Below are 20,988 nucleotides of genomic sequence, written 5' to 3'. Positions count from 1 at the left end.
TCCAATCGCTAGTAATTACTATCTTGTCTCATCGCTACAACTCCCGTACGGGCTCGGGAGAGACGAAGGTCGAAAGCCATGTGTCCTCCGAAGCACAACCCAACCAAGCCGCACTGCTTCTTAACACAGCGCGCCTCCAACCCGCACCAATGTGTCGGAGGAAACACAGTGTACCTGGCCCCCTTGGTTAGCTCGCACTGCGCCCGGCCCGCCACAGGAGTCGCTGGAGCGCGATGAGACAAGGATATCCCTACCGGCCAAACCCTCCCTAACCCGGACGACGCTATGCCAATTGTGCGTCGCCCCACGGACCTCCCGGTCGCGGCCGGCTGCGACAGAGCCTGGGCGCGAACCCAGAGACTCTGGTGGCGCAGCTAGCACTGCGATGCAGTGCCCTAGAGCACTGCGCCACCCGGGAGGCCCCCTTAATACATTTTAAAGCAGTCCAGCCTTGGATCATTCCTTGATGAAGAGTGGAGATATTCCAGTAGTAGTTTATGGCACTAGACCATTGTAACCATACGTGTGACCAAGTAGACGCCAAATACTTTTTGTCTCATGATTCCATGTGGTGTCCTAATGTAATACCTATGTTATGACATCAGTGAAGATTTAAACAGACATCCTAAACATGTGGTAATGTACACATGCAAGGTGAAAATGCCATTGTCTCTGTCATTTTGGATATAATGGAAGGGAGCTCCTTAGACCTTAAACTGAAATGTTTCACAGTGACTCTTAACGATTGAGTCAACATGACACGTTCCTGTAAAGAGGTCAGGCTTGTCTGTCATGTACTTGTGCTTATATCAATGTAGACAGGTCAAGTTTGCTCTATGAATTGTTTGGGACCTCTGGGGAATATATGAGGTTGTTGATGGGGCAATACTGGACAAAAGCACTGTGTATTCCGTGTATAAAATATATGGATATTTAGAGCTGTGCGATGTGGTCCAAAATGTATAGTGTGATATGGTGTGGTAATGGTACTGTGAAATAAGGTAAATCATTAAATTAGTTCATTATCACCCTTGCAAATTTTCGGTGGTCAAAACTCTCATTTGTAGGAAGCCAAGTCAAGCAGACAGTGATGCGTGTTGTGCTGGGCACATGTCTCCCAGGCAATGTTTATTAACTACAGGCTTGTAGACTGACTTTGACGTTGTTATCCAATGTAATGTTATGGCCTTGTGCACCAGCTAGTCTCAAACCCACTGTTTATGAATGGACGACCTCTGTGTGTTCTTTCAGCTCTGCGTGAGGACTTCCGGGTGCAGCCCAGTGACGTGGAGGTGGCTGTGGGGGAGGTGGCGGTGCTGAACTGCAGCCCGCCGGTGGGCCACCCCGAGCCCAATGCCACCTGGAGAAAAGACGGGGTCCCCATCAACCACACAAACCCGCACTACACTGTGAGACCTCCTTTATAACATAGCTACATGCTTTGGGCTTTCTTGCTATGCTTTTTGAAATTAGAAATTGACAATGGGACAGTTGTCAGTGTGCATTTCTGTGCAGTAAATGTATTTTCAAGACACTATGGTTTTTCCATAATATGGAAAGATATTCTATATTATTGTAATTCATTTTTGAACTAATTTCCAGAGGTGGCAGGAGCTGAAATGCATACTGTTCTGAATACTTATTTCTCTAATCATATCAGTGGTAACACAGTATTGCCAATAGAGGGCACTGTTGTACAACATTTTGATTAAAACCACAGGCCGCTTCATACATTTTCCCCCATTATTAATAAAAGAGGACATGTCACCTTGGATGAAAAACTATCCCCCAAAAAATCCTTGTTTATTTTTAACTGTATGTGCATGCTCCCCATGTGACCTATAGGAACTGAATGGGAAGTTGATAATCGCCCCAGCCCAGAAAAATGATTCTGGCGTGTACATCTGTGTGGCCTCCAACACTGTGGGAGTAAGAGAGAGCAGGGCCGCCCGCCTGTCTGTCTTAGGTAAGATGAACCCTGACTCCATGTACAGTACCATTTTAGCAATAACCTTTTTTACACTACTGAGCCAAGCTGTACTTCGCTGGCCTGGTTATGCATCCACCATAGTTGCTGGAACGGTGCTGGAAATGAAAATGTGAAAAGAACAGAGTCCACACAGTACAGTTTGGGTCGGCACATCAGTGTGAAAAAGGTATGTCAGTGTTTGCTATTGATATAAGGGATAGCATGGAATTGAATGCTTAGAGACATGATATGAATAACCATAATTTGTGTATTTGCCCATGCTTTCTCCATCCCCAGCCAAGCCAGTGTTGGTGCTGAAGCCTCAGGATGTGTCGGTGGGGACAGGGGAGTCTGCCCAGTTCTACTGCGAGGCTAAAGGAGACTCCATGGCTGCTGTGGAGTGGAGCCGTGAGCAGGGCCCTCTGCCCAACGGCAGGTCTGATTCTTGATTCAACTAAAAAAACTTAATTGTCCATTAAATGTACACTAGAAACTGTTCTTGACATGAGCTTTACAACATGTGGTTTGTATGCATGACTGTAAGTCGCTTTGGATAAATGCGTCTGCTAAATGGCTTATATTATTATATACAGGAGATCAAAAAGTATTTGGATGGTGACAATATATACACTGCTCAAAAAAATAAAGGGAACACTAAAATAACACATCCTAGATCTGAATGAATTAAATATTCTTATTAAATACTTTTTTCTTTACATAGTTGAATGTGCTGACAACAAAATCACACAAAAATGATCAATGGAAATCAAATTTATCAACCCATGGAGGTCTGGATTTGGAGTCACACTCAAAATTAAAGTGGAAAACCACACTACAGGCTGATCCAACTTTGATGTAATGTCCTTAAAACAAGTCAAAATGAAGCTCAGTAGTGTGTGTGGCCTCCACGTGCCTGTATGACCTCCCTACAACGCCTGGGCATGCTCCTGATGAGGTGGCGGATGGTCTCCTGAGGGATCTCCTCCCAGACCTGGACTAAAGCATCCGCCAACTCCTGGACAGTCTGTGGTGCAACGTGGCGTTGGTGGATGGAGCGAGACATGATGTCCCAGATGTGCTCAATTGGGATTCAGGTATGGGGAACGGGCTGGCCAGTCCATAGCATCAATGCCTTCCTCTTGCAGGAACTGCTGACACACTCCAGCCACATGAGGTCTAGCATTGTCTTGCATTAGGAGGAACCCAGGGCCAACCGCACCAGCATATGGTCTCACAAGGGGTCTGAGGATCTCATCTCGGTACCTAATGGCAGTCAGGCTACCTCTGGCGAGCACATGGAGGGCTGTGCGGCCCCCCAAAGAAATGCCACCCCACACCATGACTGACCCACCGCCAAACCGGTCATGCTGGAAGATGTTGCAGGCAGCAGAACGTTCTCCACGGCGTCTCCAGACTGTCACGTCTGTCACATGTGCTCAGTGTGAACCTGCTTTCATCTGTGAAGAGCACAGGGCGCCAGTGGCGAATTTGCCAATCTTGGTGTTCTCTGGCAAATGCCAAACATCCTGCACGGTGTTGGGCTGTAAGCACAACCCCCACCTGTGGACGTCGGGCCCTCATACCACCCTCATGGAGTCTGTTTCTGACCGTTTGAGCAGACACATGCACATTTGTGGCCTGCTGGAGGTCATTTTGCAGGGCTCTGGCAGTGCTCCTCCTGCTCCTCCTTGCACAAAGGCGGAGGTAGCGGTCCTGCTGCTGGGTTGTTGCCCTCCTACGGCCTCCTCCACGTCTCCTGATGTACTGGCCTGTCTCCTGGTAGCGCCTCCATGCTCTGGACACTACGCTGACAGACACAGCAAACCTTCTTGCCACAGCTCGCATTGATGTGCCATCCTGGATGAGCTGCACTACCTGAGCCACTTGTGAGGGTTGTAGACTCCGTCTCATGCTACCACTAGAGTGAAAGCACCGCCAGCATTCAAAAGTGACCAAAACATCAGCCAGGAAGCATAGGAACTGAGAAGTGGTCTGTGGTCACCACCTGCAGAACCACTCCTTTATTGGGGGTGTCTTGCTAATTGCCTATAAATTCCACCTGTTGTCTATTCCATTTGCACAACAGCATGTGAAATTTATTGTCAATCAGTGTTGCTTCCTAAGTGGACAGTTTGATTTCACAGAAGTGTGATTGACTTGGAGTTACATTGTGTTGTTTAAGTGTTCCCTTTATTTTTTTGAGCAGTGTATATTATTTTGGCTCTGTACTCCAGCACTTTGGATTTGAAATGATACAATGACTATGAGGTTAAAGTGCAGACTGTCAGCTTTAATTTGAGGGTGAACCGTTTCGAAATTACAGCACTTTTTGTACGTAGTCCCCCCCGTTTTAAGGAACCAAAAGTATTTGGACAAATTCACTTGTTGTCACGTTCGTTGTTGGAATGAGACCAAGGTGCAGCGTTGTAAGCGTACATCTTTCTTTATTAGATGAACACCAAAAAATATATATATAAACGAACGTAACGTTCTGCAGGCTACACAGTAACTATACAAAAACAAGATCCCACAATCTAAGGTGGGAAAAAGGGCTGCCTAAGTATGATCCCCAATCAGAGACAATGATACACAGCTGCCTCTGATTGGGAACCATACTAGGCCAACAAAGAAATAGAAACATAGATTTGCCCACCCAAGTCACACCCTAAGGTGAGCGCGTGACACTTGTGTATTAAAGTAGACAAAAGTCTTGGGGGTGTAATCTTTGTGACTCTTTGAGCTACTCTTCTGCACAGTGAGTACATGTGTCATAACATGCATTATTAGTATGCAATATTAATGATAATAAGTAATTCTTTGATTTCTAATAATTTCATACAGTTTCTATAGTGAATGTTGTGTTGGTTGCTGTGTCATGTCTGTAGGTATCTAGTGAATCCTGACCAGAGCCTCCAGATCCACTACGTGACACCACAGGATTCTGGGAGGTACACCTGCACAGCTGTCAACGACGTGGGGGTGGTCACCGCCAGCGCACAGCTAGTGGTGGAGGGTAAGAGCACTTAGCTTGAGCCTTCACCACTACATTTATGTGTTGTGTATTTGTTGAATGTGTAATGTACAGTGTTTATTTTGTATACAGCAGTACTGTTTGTCTAAGACAATTTCCCCCTGAGGGAAATTAAAGTTGATCCTGTCCTATCCTATTTCCTTACAGCTAGAATAGAATGTATTTATTTCTCCCAGGGGAATGCAGAAAACTCTACTGGAATGCTAAACAAGGAACATATTATTCACAATATTTGCAGCAGGATGTAACACAAACAAAAACATTACTTTTTATGATGTTTGTGAGACGGTGGAGGAAATGAGTGTGGTTCAAAGTAAACCGTTTTTAGGAGCACTATGGGACTTTTCGTTACATGGAGTTTAGTTTGTGTCAATTTCAGTGCCAGTAGGGAATTTCAATTTATGAATAGAAAAGTGTACAACATTCTTTTCTATGAAGATTTTTCTCCCTCCTTCACAGGAGCTGCAAGCACCAGACAGAGGGACCTTCACAGAGAGTTGTCGGACCTGCGCATAGCTCTGGAGAATGTGACGGTGCTGACTCCAAACTCCAACATGTCCCAAGTGCAGTGGAAGGTACAGACATCAGACACGTCACATGGAGGTTCATGTATTACTATGAAAACTGTTTTCACATAACAGATAACTGCATCAAGACGTTGAGAGAGTATCCCCCAGCTAACACTTCAATAGTGAACTCCTAATGTAAGGAATTTACCTTTAGCTAAACTAAGATTCATGCCTGACATTTTTTGTGTTTGTTTAGAACATTATTTTCATGTCACAAACCACATTTCCATCCACAGTTTTTTTATGAGAGAAAAGGCAAACCGTATGTAAAAAAAATAATGACAGCTGTGATGGAAACAGGAAGTTTTGGTACAATTTATAAATGCCGACAGATCATTTGTTCGTTTGACATAGTGGGATCTTTTCGTGCCTCTAAAATCAGTTATGTGAGAAATGGTGGTGGAAATGCCTTTAGGAGCAAATATTGATATAATAACCATCATTTCGAAGTAAACTTGGAGTCCCGTGATGATATGGTGTGTGGGCCTCCCACTACGACTCGGGAAACTATGCAGTTTATTAGGATACAGATGAAATAAGTTATGATGAACTTCACTGAGTGGTGAAAGTGACGGTGAACTTGATGCTCCTTTCCAATACATTTTGAGGGTCTTATTCTGGTGACATGATGATCGAATAAAAATATTCTCGCTCTTATCCATATTAAACTCATAGCCTACCCACACTGTATCTGCAAACTTCATTTGGTACATGAAAACTTAGTGCACACAAAATCGTCTATGTCATCACGCACTGATTTATATCCGCAACAAGTCCGTTTGGTGGAAACACACCACTGGTGGGAAAATGCACATATTTTCGTTATGCGGATTTTAGACTATTCACATGAAAATCTGTCACCAATTGGATGGAAATCTAGCTACAGATAATATTCAAAGGATTCAAAACTGCCATAATGTTCAGTAATTTTTGTAATTATCAAGTAATCAATGGCAATCTATGTTAACTTTGGCAATTTATACCTGAATACATTTTGTAAAATGTATTCATATTTAGTATTTATTTTTATATCTGTGTCCATATTGTCCATGAGTTTCAAGTGGATATACCATATGGCTTGCCTAGTTAAATAAAGGTTAAATATTATTTTTTTAACTTTTAAATGGTTAAAGAGGAAATAGCTTAATTAATGAAAAAAGCATATAATCAACAATGGCATTATTTTCAATTAACTCTGCAACTCTTCTAACTATTTACTTTTTTCATAACTGCCACCAGTTTGGCTGCAAAAGATTTACAACAAAATACATATTGACATAGTAAAATAAATAAAGGTGTGTAAAAAAAAATATATATATATTTCATGCTGAAACCCACACCAATGGTATTCACAAAGTCTATGGTTTATATTTAAGCTAATGTTTTACAGCTTTGCCAGTGTATTTGTTATTTAAAAATCGTATTTGATTATTTTATATATTTGACATGTGAGGCCACACAGAAGGCTATAGATAATAAGACACCTGTGATACTCTGAAGTTCCCAAAATGGCCACTAGATGTCGTGTGATAAAATTCCCCCCAAACCTGAAAGTTACCAAAGTTCTGGTAGTTTACTGGTAAAATTTAAAAGTTACCAGTAATATACCCTTCCATTGCAACCCTAGTTTCTACACTCAAAAGCGCAAATCTCATTATTGCTTGATAACTGTGTCTTTCCTTTTTGTTCTTTTTCTTTCAGCTCCAGTCTTTCCCAACCCAGCCTCAATACCTGGATGGTTTCGAGGTCCTCTGTCGCTCTCTCTTGCCTGCCAGTTCGGACTGGGCTGCTAAGAGGGTGCCACTACCCAACTTTCAAACACTGGTCGGCCCGCTCAAGAGGGGCTACAAGTATGAGTTCAAAGTGCGTCCCTACGGCAGCAGTTTGTATGGCCGGGAGAGCAACACCAGGCACCTGCGTGTACCTGAAACGGGTAAGGAAGGGCTCAAAAAAGTTAGCAGGCTGTTATCAACTGTAAACCAAAAAGTATGCAAATATACTGTAGGTGTGTCTTTGGATACTGTGGCTCAGGAGTAGTCCGACTTTATTGAATAAAGGTGGTCCTTTGCGCTAATTTGTACTATGAAGATGAAAAACTATGATTTGAATCAAGATGGGTCATATGTGTGGTTTTTACACGTGTATTGTTATTTTCATGACACTCCATCTTCCTGCAGTGCCTAGCGCCCCACCTCAGGCCGTCTCCATAACAATGGCCCCTGACCACAATGACACGGTCTATGTGACCTGGGAGCCTCCACCCCACAAAGCTCACAACGGCATCATCCAGGGATACCAGGTAAGAATAAGATGGCTACCTACACCTTTACCTTCTTGTATCTATGCCTGACAAATCTAGCACCTAGCATTCTTGTATGCTCCACAATGTGTTTTATGACATGTTTGAGAGCATGCAAGAAATTCCAGGGTGAGTTTATTTTCTCTATATGCCTGACATGTAAAGTGTTGAAACAATTCTCTTTTTCAATGACCTTGTACTATGTTTAACATATTAAATTCACATTCACAATTTAATTAGACATTGTATTGACAGGGGTCCTCTGCAACCCTGGTGTGCAAGCTTTTGTTCAAGTGCAAAATACCTGATTCAACTAAGCAGTCCTGATAGAAGAAGACCATGATAAGATGAATCAAAGGTGTGGGCTGGAACAAAAGCCTGCTTTCCCTGACCAGAGTTTCATAGTATCCCTGCTGTGGAAGCAGTTACCTGAGTGCGCACGCACGCACACACACACATGCACGCGCGCACGCACGCACGCACGCACGCACGCACGCACGCACACGCACACGCACACACACACACACACACACACACACACACACACACACACACACACACACACACACACACACACACACACACACACACACACACACACAGTTCTCTGTAATGCTTCCTTGGTTCCCTCTTTGAGCTCTGTGTGTGCGTTTGTCCTGTCCAGTTGTGGTTTGTGCATTTGGAGGAGCAGCAGTACCTGAACTGGACAGTGGATAGTGGGACCCACAGTCTGGAAATAAACCCTCTGTACCCAGGCAAAGAGTACTGGGTCCAGGTGGCAGCAGTCAACGGAGCTGGCGTCGGGGTGCAGAGTGACCCCCATAGACTGGTCATAGGTTAGTGACAACATGCCACAGATATCTGTATGGTCAACCAAACACCACAGGGTTACGAAACCTTACATAAAACAAGACTACAATAGTAGATTTGTGCAATTTGCAGTCCAGTTCATTGAAAGCATCAATGTGGTTTGGAAGGTTTGAAGATGAATGAAACAGATGTGTATAACACTGTATGTGTTAGTGTCAGTAGTGGAAAAACAACCCAATTGTCATACTTGAGTAAAAGTAAATATACATTTATAGAAAATTACTCAAGTAAAAGTGAAAGTCACCCAGCAAAATACTACTTGAGTAAAACTCTAAAAGTATTTGGTTTTAAATATACTTAAGTATTAAAAGTCAATGTAATTGATAAAATATACTTAAGTATCAAAAGTAAATGTATAAATCATTTCACAATTAAGTAAACCAGACGGCACGATTTTCTTGTTTTTTAAATTTCCGGATAACCAGGGGCACACTCCTCCACTCAGACATAATTTGCAAACAAAGCTTTTGTGTTTAGTGTTTAGTCCGCCAGATCAGAGGTAGTAGGGAGGACCAGGGATGTTCTCTTGAGAAGTGCATGAATTGGACCATTTATACCCACACTGCCAATCATGTGTGTGATAGTGTTTCCCTCTTTCATATTCTCTGTCTCTGACTTATTTTATTTCTGTCTGTCTGTCTCTTTTCCTCTCTGTATCTGTCTCTCTGTGTTTTAATTTATTTAAGTCTTGTTTTTCTTTCCCCTCCCTCCCTCCCTCCCTCCCTCCCTCCCTCCCTCCCTCCCTCCCTCCCTCCCTCCCTCCCTCCCTCCCTCTTACAGACTCTCGGAGGTCCGGGCCCCCCCAGTCAGACAACCCCAGTAGGGACCTGACTCAGGTCCTGGCTGTGCTGAGGGACCCTGTGTTCATCGGAAGCGTTGGCGCCCTCCTGTGGTGCGTCCTAATGGTGATGGCCTTCTGCCTGTACCGCCGCCACACCCGACCCGGCGACCACCTGGGACGAGGCCACGGCAAGGCTAAAGGTCTGTCTGGGCTGGAAGTGGGGGCTAGCTTATATGTTGTATCTTTAGCATAAGCTTAGCATGGATGCTATGCTAGTCAACTGTGTTGTTACGGCTACGTAATCAGCGTTAGCTGCTAATCAGGTTTTAATGTGTGAGTATTATTTGGCTAAAACAAGAGAGGTTGTAGCTATATGATGTGCAACTAGAGGTTTTACACCACAAGGTTGTATAGTAGCAGGCATGCTTTTACTTACATAGGTTGGTTTTTACTTTTGACTTTCTCATCATTCAAAGTAAATGCTATATGAGAATTTATATTAAGGACACATTGTAGTGATGCTACAATGATATGGAAGCTTGTGCTATGGAAGCGTGTTCTTCTACATCTGCATTGCTCGCTGTTTGGGGTTTTAGGCTGGGTTTCTGTATAGCACTTTATGACATCAGCTGATGTGAAAAGGGCTTTATAAATACGATTGATTGATAGTGTTGAATGACAGGATTACCATTAACATCTCCAATGTTCCTGTATAAGCTGTGATACCTCAGTGTGAAATCAACCAAGTGACTGTTACTCTGGGTTTTGCAGGTTTGTACAGGTTGGCCAGTGAGGACCTAATCATCAAACACCGGTAGGTGGAAGACAGTGTCGCTCATTGAAAAGGATTTCACTACTTTTTGTTTTGTAATGTGTATAATATGATCTGATCCACTGTATTTGCCTCCTAGTTTTGCCATTTTAACCATACGCAATACATGGGATTGACTGATTTACTGACTGACTGACTGATTGATTGACCTGCGTCTCTGCAGAATGGCGGCCCCAGACTCACCATGGATCTCGGGTGCGTGGAGACCGGCCCAGAGTGGCGAGAAGTACCAGGGCATGTGGGCTCAGAGCCAGGAGAACCCCGGCTTCAGGAAGACCAGTGAGTTCTCCTCTACAGCTTGTCTAGAATCAGTTCATCCTACCGCAGTTCTTAATGTAAGCATTATGAGTTGGATAAAAAAAGACTGGCCCTGGACCAGTTGATAATGCAACTCGGTGCTCAGTTAGTTTGCCCTGTGTGCTAAAAGAAAAGGCTTTTAACATAGATTTTTAGGGCTGAGGCTATTCATCTGCTACCTCTGTTATTCATTATGGAAGCTCAGTGAACCACCTCTGCTATCTCAACAATACACTTGATCCATTCTGCCTCAGAATTTCTCCAATCTTAGATCGATAACTCAAAAATAATTCCAGCCACACAAGTGTATGCACAGCATTTAAAATCCACACAAGTGTATGCACAGCATTTAAAATACACACAAGTGTATGCACAGCATTTAAAATCCACACAAGTGGATGCACATCATTTAGGATCATTGAGGATAACAGATAGTGGTCCTCTTCTTATTCCAGAGTTGCCAATCACAGCCAAGAAGGACCCCGGCTCCCTGGACTCGGCTGTCCCCATCGTGCCCGACAGCTGCGGTGTCTATGGGACGTTCTACGTGGACCTGACGGGAAACGGCCTCAAGACCTTCAACAGCCCCACCCGATGCCCTAAGAGGCCCCACTGCCACACCTCCTCCTCCTCACACTACTCCCAGCACGGCGCAGAGGCGGTGCGTACCGCTGTCAAGACCACGCTGGTCAAGGATGGACAGGCCCTGCCCCCAGCCCAGCCCAAGATGGGCGTGCTCAAGGAGTCATGGGAGAAGAATTACAAACGAGGTGATAGTCAATGTGGCCTTCTTAAATGGTTGTGATGTCCTTGCTCTTGGTTAACATCGATCTGTAATTACTTTTGAATCACAGACTTTGTCTCCTCCCTCAGAGCTCCATGCAGTGAACAGCGCCCCCTTGGTGTCATCGAGGAGCCAGGCGCTGGCTGTGAGGGGAGTGCCTTACAAACAGAGGCTCAGCCACCTCCCACCAGGTACTGTACTGTACTGTACTGTCATCTTACACCACTCATACCCTAAAGGCTTTTAATGCTGAAGGACAATTAGAACCATTGTTTTCACTGAACCCCAGGTATGTATGTTTTTGTTTTATCCCAGCACTAGCAAACCTGATTCAACTAATCAAGGGCTTGGAAATTAGCTGCTTATCTTAAATCAGGTGTGTGAGTGCAGGGCTAGAACAAATATGTGCACTCCTGAAGGTTCCCCCAGGAATGGATGGTACAGAACCACTGTCCTTGACAGTGTTGTTGTTGTGTTGACCTTGGTGCCTGTGTGTATTCTTCCTCCAGGTGGGCGCTCAGAGTGCGTCAAGCCCCTGGCGTCGTCCCGCTTCCTGCACCACTCAGCCTCACTGCACTTGGTGGACATGCTCCCCACCCCGCCTCCGCTGCCCATGGACGACACCACTGACACACACAGCCTCACCTCAGAGGAAGGGTGAGGAACACACACACATGCATGTACACACAAACATAACCACACTTACACAGACACACACACCCACGCACACAGACACACGCCCACACAGACACACACACATCCAAACAGAGACACACAGACATTGGCAAGACTCCCCAATCCTGCTCCCCCTCTCTCTGTGCCACTGTTCAAGACGTCCTACCCCAGTCTCAAAACCAAGGCTACTTATGTTGACTAACACTTACCACACATGGCACATGAGAGAATACTCATCAAACTGAGCTCAATAAATGTACCATCTGTTACATATTTCATTGGCTGTAGCATTATATTAATAACTCCCCTGTAGTGTGTTGATGATTGGTGCTTTCAGAGACATACTTCTGAACAATAACCAAGAATCAAAGGGTTCTTCCTTATGGACCTTGCATTTAGCCCCTTGAATCAGTTAGACCAGTCATCTACAGTACATCTGAGCACATATGAGCATCTATGAGCCGTGTGTTTCTCACACTCTGCCACAGGGCTCCCTTGTTTACTTCCTTTTAACCTCTTCCTGACACCAATCTACCACAGTTTCTCCCATTCCCCACTCTCTAATGAGCCACTGCGCTCCGCTTCCCTCCATTTCCTCTGCCATTATAGTAAAACCGGATGGCCTGAACTGGTTTCCTGTCTCCCGCTGGGGAAAATGATTGTACTTCCTCCCTGTTCTTAGCCTCGATGACAGGGCCTTGGCACGGCTCATAGAACAGCAACCAACATGCACCAATTAAATGCCAATTTACATGACCATGAATGACATGTAACCACAGTTTTAACAAAGAAAACGTCTAAATTCTAGTTATAGTACGACTATATTCTCTTGCAAGGAATAACACTATTATCACAAAATAAATGGGAATTTCTTGTAACTACAGTCGTGGGCAAAAGTTTTGAGAATGACACAAATATTAATTTTCACAAAGTTTGCTGCTTCAGTGTCTTTAGATATTTTTGTCAGATGTTACTATGGAATACTGAAGTATAATTACAAGCATTTCATAAGTGTCAAAGGCTTTTATTGACAATTACATGAAGTTGATGCAAAGAGTCAATATTTGCAGTGTTGACCCTTCTTTTTCAAGACCTCTGCAATCCGCCCTGGTATGCTGTCAATTAACTTCTGGGCCACATCCTGACTGATGGCAGCCCATTCTTTCATAATCAATGCTTGGAGTTTGTCAGAATTTGTAGGTTTTTGTTTGTCCACCCGCCACTTGAGGATTGACCACAAGTTCTCAATGGGATTAAGGTCTGAGGAGTTTCCTGGCCATGGACCCAAAATATCGATGTTTTGTTCCCCGAGCCACTTAGTTATCACTTTTGCCTTATGGCAAGGTGCTCCATCATGCTGGAAATGGCATTGTTTGTCACCAAACTGTTCCTGGATGGTTGGGAGAAGTTGCTCTCTGAGGATGTGTTGGTACCATTCTTTATTCATGTCTGTGTTCTTAGGCAAAATTGTGAGTGAGCGCACTCCCTTGGCTGAGAAGCAACCCCACACATGAATGGTCTCAGGATGCTTTACTGTTGGCATGACACAGGACTGATGGTAGCGCTCACCTTGTCTTCTCCGGACAAGCTTTTTTCCGGATGCCCCAAACAATCGGAAAGGGGATTCATCAGAGAAAATTACTTTACCCCAGTCCTCAGCAGTCCAATCCCCTTACCTTTTGCAGAATATCAGTCTGTCCCTGATGTTTTTCATGGAGAGAAGTGGCTTCTTTGCTGCCCTTCTTGACACCAGGCCATCCTCCAAAAGGCTTCGCCTCACTGTGCGTGCAGATGCACTCACACCTGCCTGCTGCCATTCCTGAGCAAGCTCTGTACTGGTGGTGCCCCGATCCCGCAGCTGAATCAACTTTAGGAGATGGTCCTTGCGCTTGCTGGACTTTCTTGGGCACCCTGAAGCCTTCTTCACAACAATTGAACCGCTCTCCTTGAAGTTCTTGATGATCAACACTCACACCTGTGTTAACGAGAGAATCACTGACATGATGTCAGCTGGTCCTTTTGTGGCAGGGCTGAAATGCAGTGGAAATGTTTTTGGGGGATTCAGTTCCTTTGCATGGCAAAGAGGGACTTTGCAATTAATTGCAATTCATCTGATCACTCTTCATAACATTCTGGAGTATATGCAAATTGCCATCATACAAACTGAGGCAGCAGACTTTGTGAAAATGAATATTTGTGTCATTCTCAACTTTTGGCCACGACTGTACAGTACATTTAGACAACTAAGTACAAAGTATAAATACCTGTGTGATTTTCTCCTACACTAGGGTCTAATCTTTTGGTTATACCTAATATAAATAATTGCTAATATTTGGGGGCCCAATCTGTGATGTAGCCATTTTGTTCATTCATTTATGATACACAAGTTGATTATTGAAGAATATAACTTATAAATGTCTCCTGAATTTAGTCTGAATTATTGGAAATTACCTTCTGACCTTTATTTGTCACACCTAGGTCCAGCAGGTCCACTAAGCTGATGGTGGATGACGGGTCTCACCAGTCTGTGTGTGCTGCGTCCGGTCTCCGTGGCCCCCCATCCAACACCACGGGCTTCCCCTCCTACAGCCGCCTGTCCACTGCCTCTTACTGCCTGTCATTAGACGAGGAGCAGGACACGACAATGACCTCACAGGAAGTCACCCAGTACCTGGAGCTCAACCCCAAGGCCGAGAGGCGCAGGTAGGGTTGCCATGGAAACCAAGGGGAGGGGAGGGTGAGAGGGTTACTGTCAGAGTCATTGAGGGGCTGTGCTTTGATGCTATCTATTCTGCTACATCGATTGATAAGGGCATTTAGAGACAACCAAAATTATTGTCAGTAATATTCAATATTTGAATAGCCAGTCTCTTTATTAGTAAAATAGTGTTGGATATTACAAAAATGTTTGTTATTTTAGTACAGTATTGCTTTACCGGAATCAGTAGTTTTTACTTCATTCACCTCTCCTCTTACCTCACTTCCTGTTTCCAGCACAATGCCGGAGAATCCTCCTTCTTCCTCCCTGTCCCGCCCTTTCTCCCCCACTCCCACTTTGGGCTACATCTGTGGGCTCCTTCCCTCCGACCAACTGGAGGATAGGTTGACTGACGACCAGGAGTCCCAGCCAATGGGCTCTCGACGGGCCCGGCTCCAGAGCACACCCTTGTCGCTCTGCAGTGAATGGGAGGGCTCGCTGTGGAACGGCTGGGGGTCGATGCCAGAGGGCAACATGGCTAACAGCGCCCGCACCAGCTTCATCAGCTCGTCGGACGGCTCATTCATGAGCGATGCCAACTTTGCCTGCGTGCTGGCCACTGTGGCCGCAGAGTCCATGAGTGGAGCCTCTTTCTCAGGCAAGACTACTAGAGAAAATGTACTCACACATTAATTATATTTCATACTTTAGTCAATCATACTTTAACAGGTTACTTGAGATTGAGATGTTTTGTCACCAACTACCACTAGGTGGTGAACTCTTACCATACTGTACAATCCTAAAATGGTGCTTTGGAGTCTGATTTACAACAGATTCCTCTTTAACGTCTAGCCTCTATAGTTTGGTCATGATATACTTGTGTAAGAAGATTTTTTGGTGGATGTCTCAGGCTACATCAGGGTTATGTTTATTCATGAATTGAACATTGTTTATAGTATTTAACAATGACTTTACAACTCATAAATGGAATTGTAGTTTATTCCCTCGGGTAGCTGGTAGTGTAAAGGATTTAACCACACAATCAGGTGTCACCAGTTTACATTTGTGTAGCTTATCGGCATGCTCTGTATCCACTGGGGATGTAGCCTAGACTAGAGTTAAGCAGTGGTCTTGTATTCTGGGAGGACTACACGTGGGAAATGTCAGTGCTTGTGTGGCCACTGAGACTGACCTATGGGACAGATCAATGTGATTGAGGTGAGAGTGTATCTCACAGACACACAGAGTGGAGAGTATGTGTTGTGTGCAACTACTCGTGTGTGTGTGTGTGTGTGTGTGTGTGTGTGTGTGTGTGTGTGTGTGTGTGTGTGTGTGTGTGTGTGTGTGTGTGTGTGTGTGTGTGTGTGTGTGTGTGTGTGTGTGTGTGTGTGTGTGTGTGTGTGTGTGTGTGCGCGCGCACGTACGTATGTTAGGTAGGGGGTAAACTCAGGTTTCAGGGGTGGCAACTGCCGATTACTTAGGAGCTCTCAGCAAATTGAAGGCACTAGCGAGTAATCGTTCTGAGACTGTCATTTAATTAATCACTCTGTCCTTTCTCCAAATGTGCATATGGCCGATTCAACTTGATTCCATTTGCCCAATTGTTATTTTTAATACAGGAGTGTTGCCACAGTGAAACAGAGTCCTGAATGTGCACTGTGCATTATACAAATTGGATTTCTAAGTGTGTGTGTGTGTGTGTGTGTGTGTGTGTGTGTGTGTGTGTGTGTGTGTGTGTGTGTGTGTGTGCGTGCGTGCGTGCGTGCGTGCGTGCGTGCGTGCGTGCGTGCGTGCGTGCGTGCGTGCGTGCGTGCGTGCGTGCGTGCGTGCGTGCGTGCGTGCGTGCGTGCGTGCGTGCGTGCGTGCGTGCGTGCGTGCGTGCGTGCGTGCGTGCGTGCGTGCGTGCGTGCGTGCGAGCGAGAGAGCGAGCGAGAGAGAGAGAGAGAGAGAGAGAGAGAGAGAGAGAGAGAGAGAGAGAGAGAGAGAGAGAGAGAGAGAGAGAGAGAGAGAGAGAGAGAGAGAGAGAGAGAGAGAGAGAGAGAGAGAGAGGAGAATAGGGTGCCAAATGGGCTCTTAACAAGTAGACAATGGATTGATTCTAAGTTGCGTATGCATCATACATCAGGTTTTTACTGTTGATATGTCACCTTTCTGTTATCATATCTATTTTATCATGATGTCAGTTGTCATGTAATATCTCTCTGTATCATGGTATCAGTTAGCATATCTCACTTTATAGTGGTATCATTTGTCATATCTCTGTATCATGGTATCAGTTGTCATATAGAGTACAGTCAAAAGTTTGGACACACCTACTCATTCAAGTTTTTTTCTTTATTTTGACTATTTTCTACATTGTAGAATAATAGTGAAGACATCAAAACTATGAAATAACACATATGGAATCATGTGGTAACCAAAAAAGTGTTAAACAATATAAAATATATTTGAGATTTGAGATTTTTCAAAGTAGCCACCCTTTGCCATTACAACCTTGCAGACTTGGCATTCGCTCAACCAGCTTCATGAGGTAGTAACCTGGAATGCATTCAATTAACAGATATGCCTTGTTAAAAGTTATTTTGTGGAATTTCTTTCCATCTTAATGCGTTTCAGCATATCAGTTGTGTTGTGACAAGGTAGGGGTGGTATACAGAAGATAGTCCTATTTGGTAAAAGACCAAGTCCATATTATGGCAAGAACAGCTCAAATAAGCAAAGGGAAACGATAGTCCATCATTACTTTAAGACATGAATGTCAGTCAATAATGAAAATGTCAAGAACTTTGAAAGTTTCTTCAAGTGCAGTCGCAAAAACCATCAAGCACTATGATGAAACTGGCTCTCATGAGGACCACCACAGGAATGGAAGACCCAGAGTTACCTCTGCTGCAGAGGATAAGTTCATTAGAGTTACCAGCCTCAGAAATTGCAGCCCAAAAAAATGCTTCACACAATTCAAGTAACAGACACATCTCAACATCAACTGTTCAGAGGAGACTGGGTGAATCAGGCCTTCATGGTCGAATTGCTGCAAAGATACCACTACTAAAGGACACCAATAAGAAGAAGAGACTTGTTTGGGCCAAGAAACACAAGGCCAGTGGAAATCTGTCCTTTGGTCTGATGAGTCCAAATTTTAGATTTTTGGTTTCCAACCGCTGTGTCTTTGTGAGATACCGAGTAGGTGAACCGATGATCTCCGCATGTGTGGTTCCCATCGTGAAGCATGGAGGAGGAAGTGTGATGGTGTGGGGGTGCTTTGCTGGTGACACTGTCAGTGATTTATTTAGAGTTCAAGGCACACTTAACCAGCATGGCTACCACAGCATTCTGCAGCGATACACCATCCCGTCTGGTTTGCGCTTAGTGGGACGATCATTTGTTTTTCAACAGGACAATGACCCAAAACACACCTCCAGGCTGTGTAAGGGCTATTTGACCAAGAAAGAGAGTGATGGAGGGCTGCATCAGATGACCTGGCCTCCACAATCACCCGACCTCAACCCAAATGAGATGTTTTGGGATAAGTTGGACCACAGAGTAAAGGAAAAACAGCCAACAAGTTCTCATGATATGTGGGAACTCCTTCAAGATTGTTGGAAAAGCATTCCTCATGAAGCTGCTTGAGAGAATGCCAAGAGTGTGCAAAGCTGTCATCAAGGCAAAGGGTGGCTACTTTGAAGAATCTCAAATATAACATTTATTTTAATTTGTTTAAAAAAAATGGGTTACTACATGATTCCTTATGTGTTATTTCATAGTTTTGATGTTTCACTATTTTTCTACAATGTAGAAAATAGTAAAAATAAAGAAAACCCTGGAATGAGTAGGTGTGTCCAACCTATCAGTTGTCATATCTCTCTGTATCATGGTATCAGTTGTCATATCTCTCTGTATCATGGTATCAGTTGTCATGTATCTCTGTATCATGGTATCAGTTGTCATATCTCTCTGTATCATGGTATCAGTTGTCATGTATCTCTGTATCATGGTATCAGTTGTCATATCTCTCTGTTTCATGGTATCAGTTGTCATATCTCTCTGTATCATGGTATCAGTTGTCATATCTCTCTGTATCATGGTATCATATATTTATTTGTATTATGGTATCATATATCTCTCCACATGGTGTATGCTGGTGCGTCATGGTATCATGCATCTGTGTGTGTGATAACTCTAGTTTGGTTCTCCTCTCCAGACTTCTCTCCCCCGGCGTTGCCCCTCAGTGCCCTGTTCCCTCCGGCTCCAGATGAAGGAGTGTTTCGGGGAGCTGGATCCCATGCCCGTTTGGGCCTGGAGCACAGCCTGGGTGGAGGAGATGGAGGCGCAGTACCGCGCCCAGTACACCTCCCAGGCAGATACACCCCCCGCCTGCAACACCTGGGGGCATCGTCGTGCTGACCATCACTGTGAGGACCGCCGAGCCACCGGAGGGGGTAGGGTTTGAGGATGAGGGGGTGGGTCAAGGACAACCTCACAGCGATGATTGGCTTGATGATACGTTTTTTGTGAAATCCATTTCAATGCCAAGACATGCATTTAATTTACTCATGATTTGTAAAGTACTCATAGAAAATCAGGAGAAAAACTATGTAATTTTATGTTTCATCCATGAATTAGGATGTGGCCTTTGTTTTCCTGTGAGTGGTTTACAACAAGTCATGAGTAGAAGATATAATTGGGAATTAAATGAAAAGTTGACCATTCAACCTCTCCCATCCAGACCACTATTGGTTACCTGAACTATGCTTCCCACAATACCTCAGGGCAGTCTCTCGGATGAAAATAGAATTCCTAGAATAGGCATCTTCTATTTCTATGGATCCTCCTCCAATTTGTGTTCTCCATATGTCCTAACCTGGGATGGTCTTTCCAAGAGTTTAACTGCAGCCCCCCCCAAAAGTTTTTAAAGGTTTTTCAAAATGATCACAACTCATGTCATACCAGGTTGTTCCAGAACAAATATTTGGAATGTTATGATTTTAGTGGCACTATTACTGTAATGTAGTGCTTTTTTTTTCTTCCAGAATCTTCCATGGGCTATGATCCTGCTGGTTAAAACAGACTGAACTGAACGCACAATGATGGGCATAGCGTTCAGTCTGGTTTAACCAGGCTATGATCCTACTATATTAGAGTGTATTGAAAACAACAGGAGAGAATCTGTACACAACATTCACTGATCATTCATTTGCAATAGAATGTAAATATATGCGACTGATTTTATTTAATGAACCATGAACACTGTGACTTTCCAACCCATTTTCTGCCTCTTCTTTTTATCATCCTTTGTTCACAAAAGACAGTCTAAAGTTTTATCATGTTTTTCATTATTATTAAATGTGCTTTTGTCTCTATTGATTTTATAATGAGAGCTAAACATTTAAGTTGTTACACTAGAATTAGTTGTGTTCTATTTCAGATTGTGTTTAATTTCTCTTCCCTTTGACTTCAAGCTAAACATTAAGGGCTGAATCATGTCTTCAGATGTGTGTGCATCACGCAACTTTCTTCTCTCGCAATTCTCCCTTTGACATTAATACATGACTAGCTCAAACATCTCAAACACACTCACATGTCAGAAGTTAGGATTTGTCCCTATGTACTTGTATATCTATATGAAATGTGTATAAATGTAGGAATAAGTAGAATGTTTTTCTCATGCTGTAAAGGTCTTCCTTTTGTAAGAATAGGTTCAGTAGGACTGGACTAATGTGTATTATTGGAGAGGAGGAATAATTATTCATTTTATTTAAATGTTTATGCATTACTTAATAATACTATTTGAAGCTTAACTAACTAAGTGTCTTCTACTGTGGCCTTATTCAGAATAAAAACGTATACATTTCAGTCTGATAACTTATTTTTAGTAATTCATATTTAATCCAGGAAGTCTTTCTCAAGTAGCAGTGGATATTAGCCTGTGTTTCATCCTTGCCTTTCTAAATTTGCCAGTTGTTTGGTAAGACAACCACAAGTTGGCTTAAGCAAAAACAGACCAGTCAACCAAGATAAATTAATTATATTTTGAGACTACCAATCGCATTCTGTGGATCAGGATGATCTCCCGCAAATGTTTTGATACCAACTGGTATCCAACTCAAATGACATCCAGTTCAATCCTAATGTGACACTAAACCTTTAAATAAAATGTAATATTCAGTGGCACTTACAAAATAT

General features: G+C 43.7%; 1 protein-coding gene across 1 annotated transcript in view; it reads left to right on the top strand.

Moving 5' to 3' along the window:
* The window catches only part of LOC139537574 (roundabout homolog 4-like), a 42,330-nt gene extending 21,672 nt beyond the window's left edge, over positions 1-20,658 (top strand). The window contains 18 exon segments of the mRNA XM_071339044.1: positions 1,252-1,409; positions 1,846-1,966; positions 2,267-2,405; positions 4,855-4,982; positions 5,460-5,575; positions 7,271-7,502; positions 7,747-7,868; positions 8,533-8,704; positions 9,519-9,719; positions 10,291-10,333; positions 10,515-10,630; positions 11,104-11,418; positions 11,522-11,623; positions 11,942-12,089; positions 14,586-14,810; positions 15,102-15,463; positions 19,007-19,059; positions 19,061-20,658. Coding sequence (XP_071195145.1) covers positions 1,252-1,409; positions 1,846-1,966; positions 2,267-2,405; positions 4,855-4,982; positions 5,460-5,575; positions 7,271-7,502; positions 7,747-7,868; positions 8,533-8,704; positions 9,519-9,719; positions 10,291-10,333; positions 10,515-10,630; positions 11,104-11,418; positions 11,522-11,623; positions 11,942-12,089; positions 14,586-14,810; positions 15,102-15,463; positions 19,007-19,059; positions 19,061-19,255 — 2,948 coding nt within the window. The 3' untranslated portion in view covers positions 19,256-20,658.
* Positions 20,659-20,988: the final 330 nt, after the last annotated feature.

This window comes from Salvelinus alpinus, chromosome 13 (genome assembly GCF_045679555.1).
Source record: "Salvelinus alpinus chromosome 13, SLU_Salpinus.1, whole genome shotgun sequence".
NCBI classification, from domain to species: Eukaryota; Metazoa; Chordata; class Actinopteri; order Salmoniformes; family Salmonidae; genus Salvelinus; species Salvelinus alpinus.
The sequence above is the reverse complement of the archived record's forward strand: the minus strand, read 5'-3'. Positions and strand labels throughout refer to the sequence as shown.